General features: G+C 34.7%; 1 protein-coding gene across 1 annotated transcript; it reads left to right on the top strand.

Moving 5' to 3' along the window:
* The first annotated feature begins 2,004 nt into the window (after positions 1-2,004).
* LOC111997629 (uncharacterized) lies at positions 2,005-4,026 on the top strand. Its single transcript, XM_024029746.2, is given in 2 exon segments — positions 2,005-2,352; positions 2,354-4,026. Coding segments are annotated over 2 exon segments (1,539 nt in total). The 5' UTR covers positions 2,005-2,212; the 3' UTR covers positions 3,753-4,026.
* The last annotated feature ends 2,540 nt before the right edge of the window (positions 4,027-6,566 follow it).

The raw sequence follows: 6,566 nt of genomic DNA, 5'->3' as shown, positions 1-6,566 counted from the left end.
ATATCTTTTATGCTTCTAAAATTTTTAGAAAATTAAAGATCAATAGCTATATCATCAATAAATTATTTAAATTACAAGTTTTTGTAGTTTAAAATAATGCATAAAATATAAACTTATAGATCATATAGTAAATAATATCTAATTGACACAAAATTTGATATGTGTATTAAGAGCGTAAAGAATATGCAATTTAATGGTTAGATTTTCAAAATATGTAATAATATTTATTTTATTGAGTAAACTTGTAACTTTAGGCTACAACTAATTTGGTAGTTAAAATTTATCCTTATAAAATTACAACCAAATCTATGCTAAACAAAATCCGAGTAAAATTCTTGAAATTATAGCTACAAAAGCATATTTCAAATTATATAGTCACTTTCTATGCATAGTTGCCTCAATCCCATTGATTATTATCTAAGCTAAAACATTTTTTTTTTTTTTTGAGAAAGTATCTAAGCTAAAACTTGAATTCATAACTTAATTGAAAAGTCCAACATTAACGTCATTAAAAAATCAACTGTTTCTTTTATAAAGATAATGAAAATCAGTTGGGTTGATTTCACCTAACTGATTATAAAGATAATATTGTTCAAAATAACAAAATTGCTTGGGTGAAATTGACCCGTTTGATGATTCTCCAAAAAAAAAAAAAAAAAAGACTCGTTTGGATTTCACGGGTTGCTATTTGTATATACCAGTTGACTTGAATAGGCACCTTTATAATTTTTCTATCAATGAGTTATTTACTTAAAAAAAGAAGCTAAAATATTGTTTTCATGCCTAAATTTTATCAAAAGTTCAGTTTGTCACCCCTAAATTTTAAATGTTTGCCTTTTGTTTTTAAACTTTGCAAAATATTATACTTTATGTCCTTTTTGTACATTTATGTGGCCTAACAATATCAATATGCTAATGTGGTATTTGACTTGGAGTTGGACCGTACTATATTTTTTTTTTAAAGTTGAACATATGGCATGAAATCATTGGCACACATGGAAAAAAAATACCACTGAGACAAAATTACCTCTCAATGTCTCCCTTGGACTTCAACATATATCCCTAATCGGCTGAGTTAGGGCTAAGAAATAGAACACAAAAATCCCCAACGGCCAAACCTTGAAAATCGCCCAACACCCCAATAAGCTGAAATTTCAAAACTTTGTTACTTGACTCTTGATTTCCAGCTATTCCAAAAGCTGGACTATCAAATAAGCTACTTAAAAAAAATGGCACTAGTCTCTCTAAAATAGGGTAAGGGAACAATTTAGAGAAGAAAATTTAAACAATGATTTTTTGGGTTCTATATCTAAGCCCTAACTCAGCCGGTTAGGGATGTTTGTTGAAGTCCCAGAAATACATTAAGGAGTAATTTTGTTTCAGTGATATTTTTTTCCACATGTGCAATTGATTTCATGCCATGTGTTCAACTTGTTTAAAAGAAAATTGTTTGGTCTAAATTAGATACTATACGACATTTCGTTAGGCCATGTAGGATATAAATTAATGAGCATAAAGTAAAACATTTTGCAAAATTTAGGAACGAAAATCAGATTTTTTAAAGTTTAGGGATAAAAATCAAACTTTTAAAAAAAGTTTAGTGACAAAAATAATATTTTAGTTATAAAAATTTGAGTTTGTTTAAGTTTTGTAGATTCAATTGAGTTAGAGCTTAGAAATAGAACCAAAAAATCATTGTTTCGTTTTTCTTCCCTCAATTAACCCATTACCTTGTTTTAGGGATATTTTTTAAAGTCCAAGGAAGAGCAATTTTGTCTCAATAAATTTTTTTTTCCATGTGTACCAATGATATCATGCCATGGGTTTAACTTCATTTAATTAAATAAAGTGAAACGTTTTGCAAAATTTAGGAGTAAAAAACAAACCTTTTAAAAGTTTAGGGGCAAAAACCCAAGTTTTAGAAAAATTTAGGGACAAAAAAAAATGTTGACCTTTTAAAAAATTTGAGATTTTAGGGTTGTATTGGGAATATCCACTTTCGAAACCAAACACAGCCTAGGGTTTTCGCCTGTGTGTGTGTATCGTCTGAAAAACTCCCCAAGCCCGCAAAAAGTCCCACCTTTTACACCTTACAATCCTCACATCAACTACCCTTTTCTTCTTCTGCTAACAATTTTCCAATTCCCAGTCACAACCCAAAAAAACAAAAACAAAAATCACTATCACTCTCTCTCTCTTTCTCTCTCTTTCAATGGGTTCAGAAGAATCAGACCCAGAAGTAGAGATGTCTTCACTGATAAAGCAGTTAGCAAATTGCAACCAAACAGCCCGAAACAAAGCTCTCCGTCTCCTCCTCAAAACGTGGCTTCCTTCCCAGCAAAGTCTCTCCGATGTTGAGGTTAGACAAGTTCTATCTCTTGATTCGGAGGTTTTTGCATTATTCGTTTGTTTTGTTGAAAACCCAGAAGTGGGATTTGGGTGTTTGTGTGAAATTCGTGGATTTGTTGTTTGAGAACACTGTTTTTGCTAACGATAAGTTTAGGGGCAATGGGGTTAATTACCATGTTGTGTCTGTGTTTTTGGAGGAGTTTCGGGGTTTTCTTCCGGTGAGGGCCGAGGTTGTTGGGGTTTTGTTGAGGCCTTTTGTTTCGGTTATGGGGAAATCGGGGGATAAGGTTTTGTGTAATAAGATTAAGGGCTGTGTGTTTGATGTGCTGGTTAAGATGGGTGGGAAGTTGTTGGAGGTTAAGAAAGTTGGAGGGGCTGAGTGTGGGGTCGATTCGAGTGAGGATTTCGTGGTGTTTGGGACAATTGCGTTGACAATGGGGTTTTCGAAGGAGTTTTATGAGATGGGTTCTTCGGCTGAGTGCCTTCAGGGGAATAGGAAGGTGTTGTTTGGTTTGTATGAGGGGTTTTCTAAGTTGGAGAAGGATTTAGCAGCTTCCGGGGTTGAGGTTTCGATTCCTGATATTGTTGAAAATGACGAGGAGGAAGAAGTGCCGACTTTGGTTCCTATTGCTCCTGAGGTGAAAATGGGCGGCAACGCTGTGAATGGGTGTGCCGATGATGATAAGGCTTTGAAGAAGTGCAAGAATAAGGATAAGAAGAAGAAAGGTTCAGGTGGGAGTGGCAAAACGAGTACGAAAAAGAAGAAGAAACAGAAGAATGAGATTTCTGATATGATTATAGAGAATGGTCCTACAGGGGTAGAGAACAAGAATGTAGTTATTGCAAATGGTGACAATTCAGTTGATGAAATTGTTTCAGATGGAAGTTTGATAGAATTTAATGAGTCTGTGATTTCAAACCTCCAAATGCAGTTTGAGAAGGTGGCTGCTGAAGCGGGTTTGGAAAATGATGTTGCTAGTGCCCGCAATTTACCTAAAATTAAAGTTAATGGTACTGTATCTAAGAAGAGAAAGAGAACCAAGAGTATGGATGGGAAGCAGTCCCAAAATCACGAGCTAAATACTGAAGGGGATGCTGAAGGCGGCATGACTGCAAAGAGTGGGGAGAAGAGTGCAAAGAAAGTAAGGTTTTCCATGAAGAATAACTTGGTGTGGAAGCCCCAGAGTCCATTACCTCCACAAAGTGTGAGAATTCCTCCCTCTGTTACTCCAAGAGGAAGTGCACTGAAGAAAGGAGTACCTCCAGGTCCCATCAGGGAGATGCTTCCTGCAACGAAGATGATGAAAAAGAGAGCTGTTGCCGTAAAGAAGGTCCGGAAGGGGAAAAAAAGCATTTCTCCTGCCACCAAACGCGTGAAGAAGTTGAAATCTCGTTCTCCTTAGCAGTTGAAATCTCATTCTACTTATTATATGCTGCTCCTAGACAAAAGAAAAAAAAGGGGAAAGGAAAAAAAAACAGGTAGTTTTTATGCTGTAGGTTTTTGTTTTCTTGGAACAAACTTCTCATATGTTTGGTTGTCATACTCCTACCCTGGAAGATTCTGCCATCTTTTCCTCAGCTTTTATTGCCTGGTTTCTATTGTCTTCAGACTATTGAAGTTTATTTTTTCATTTGTTCATCAAGTGGAAATCCAATGTTACATTGATTTGATGCCAATGCCTTAAAGATGGATATTTAAATTTTTCATTGATATTGAGAGTTTCCATGATATTCACTTATGATTGGATCTTTTCTTATTTTTGGGTTCAAGTGATAGTCTAGTTGTAAAAACCTCCCTTGTGGTGCTCCATGTTTGTGGTTTGAACTCCACCATACCCTCCCCCACTATCTACCTATGTAAAAAAAACTGCTGGATTTTTTTTCTGATATCGTTCTACCTTTTGTATGTCTTTTTAATTAGTATGTTATGAGCAACCCAACCCTTGATTAGGAGAACCCTATTTTTTAGAAGATAGGTCATCAGTTGTCTCTTTCATTAAAACATGCTCTGTATTATATAGCAGCATTTTTTTTTTCTTCGTTTAATGCCCTGTGGAAAACCCTTTTGTTCATCCTTATAATAGTAGGCTAATTCAATATCAAGATTCCTTTATATACCATCATTTTGTTTTGATATATGCTTTTATGATTTTATTTTTTTAAGCATGCATTTTGCTCTCTTTGATGGGAATATCTTAAGCAGGAAAATCATTCCCCAAAAGTCTGAGAAGTTTAAACATGTGTTTTTAGCTGGTCTACACTTTTATCTTCTTGGTACTGCTGATATGTGCATGTTCCCTCTTCCTTGGTTTTTCTAGTTTTACTTAGGGTAAAATAATATTTAGGTACCTAAATTTTACCAAAAATTTGTTTTTCACCCCTAAACTATTGAGAAGTTTGTCTTTTGTCCCTAAACTATTGAAAAGTTTGTCTTTTGTCCCTAAACTATTGAAAAGTTTGTCTTTTGTCCCCAAATTATTGAAAATGTTTTACTTTGTGTCTTTTAACTTTAAAAAAGATCTTTTTTCATCCCTACACTATTGAAAAATGTTTTTTTTTTCATCCCTATTTTTGTCTCTAAACTACTGAAAAAAACTATTTACAAAAAACTATTTACAAAGTTTAAGGATGAAAAAAGAACATTTTAAAGTTTAGGGACAAAAACAAACTTTTGGTAAAGTTTAGGAACCAAAATAGCTCTTTCCTTTTATTTATTATACCTTCTGTAGAATTCTTCCTTGAGATGTAATGAGATTACTCAATGCATTGAAATGTAGGTAACTTAGCTTTGCTGTGTTCTCCTATATAGGTCATTGGATGGTAGAATTTATACAATTATTTTGTGTGATAATATATACACTGGTTACAGGGATTATCTTTTCAAAGCTTTATATGAATGGTTTACATGCTGCCTGAAAGGTGAAGATGACATGTACTGAGTTCTTGGTGTAGTTGGATATTAAATTTCTATGAGATGTTGATTAAGGGTATAGTTTTTATTGGCAAATGTATTTGGCATGTAGAATTCCTTCTAAGGTACTGTATTTTGGACCAAAAGTAGCTTAAGGGGAGGGTTATTTGCATTGTAATTTTTTTTCAAGAGTAGTCATCTGTCACTTGCTGGTGTTTTATGTGCAAGAAAGGCAGGGATGAACTGAATAATATGAAATCACATTGCTCAATTGCTAGATCCTGTGGTTGGACTTATTGGGAAATTTGAAGGGTCTATTTAGTGTAGCATGAAGGCATAGAACTTCCTGTTAAATTGTAATCCTGGTGCTATCCTGTGGAAGGGAACTGATGAGTCAGCAGCAGGGATCAAGTTGGCATGGGAGCTAGTTTGTGTTCCTATTGGGGAAGGTGGTCTGGGATTGAGGAGTATATGTGAGGCAAATAAGGCTGCCATACTGAATCACAACTGGAATTTGTTTGCCAAAATTGGATCTGTGTTGGTCGCTTGTGCATATGAATACTTGCTAAAAGCATGAAGCTTTAGGGTAGTAAACATTCCTCAAAAATCAACTTGGGGCTAGAGAAAAATCCTCAGACTCAAGGGATGCAACAAGGCAGTCTTGAAGCACTAGGTGTGGCATGCAAAGGGATTTTTATTTGTGACATGATAAGTGGCACTCAGATGGAGCTTTGTTAGTTTGGTTATAGAGCTATATATAATGTAGTTTGCATGCTAGAGTGTCAAGTCAAGTCAAGTGGTATTCATGAAGGGCATTTGAACTGGATGCCAATCAGATCAGAGGTTTTAGTTGGCATTCAGATCATAGTTCATCTTTTTTTGCTAAACTTCTTAGTTCATCAGTTAGTGTTGGATGAAAATGACACTGTTGAGTTGCTTTATTCAAAATATGAAATTTAACTTTCTTAGATACTTGGAATGCAATTAGAAAAAAATAGATGGTACAGTGGTGGAGGTTGGCCAAAAGGAACACTTCACTACTCTAGATAGGCTTATTAGTTGAGGCGACAAGGGTGATGTTTTGTGTGTATTCTGCAGGAGCTGTTTGTTCCTTTAGTACAACTAGGCTTGCTAGAGTATATAATGGAATGATCAAGTTAGTAGAAAGTATAATTCAGTCCATTAAACAAGACACAAATTCTTGAATCAATGTCTGTATAAAGGCTCTGAACTCTTTGCAAAACAGAGCTATTTGCAACCTGTGAGGGATTTCATTTTCTTAGTCCTCAAATGAAATTAAGAGGAA

The sequence above is a fragment of the Quercus suber genome, unplaced genomic scaffold, assembly GCF_002906115.3.
Source record: "Quercus suber isolate HL8 unplaced genomic scaffold, Cork oak 2.0 scaffold_878, whole genome shotgun sequence".
Classification (NCBI taxonomy): domain Eukaryota; kingdom Viridiplantae; phylum Streptophyta; class Magnoliopsida; order Fagales; family Fagaceae; genus Quercus; species Quercus suber.
Note: the sequence above shows the minus strand (reverse complement) of the source record. Positions and strands in the feature narration are given on the sequence as shown.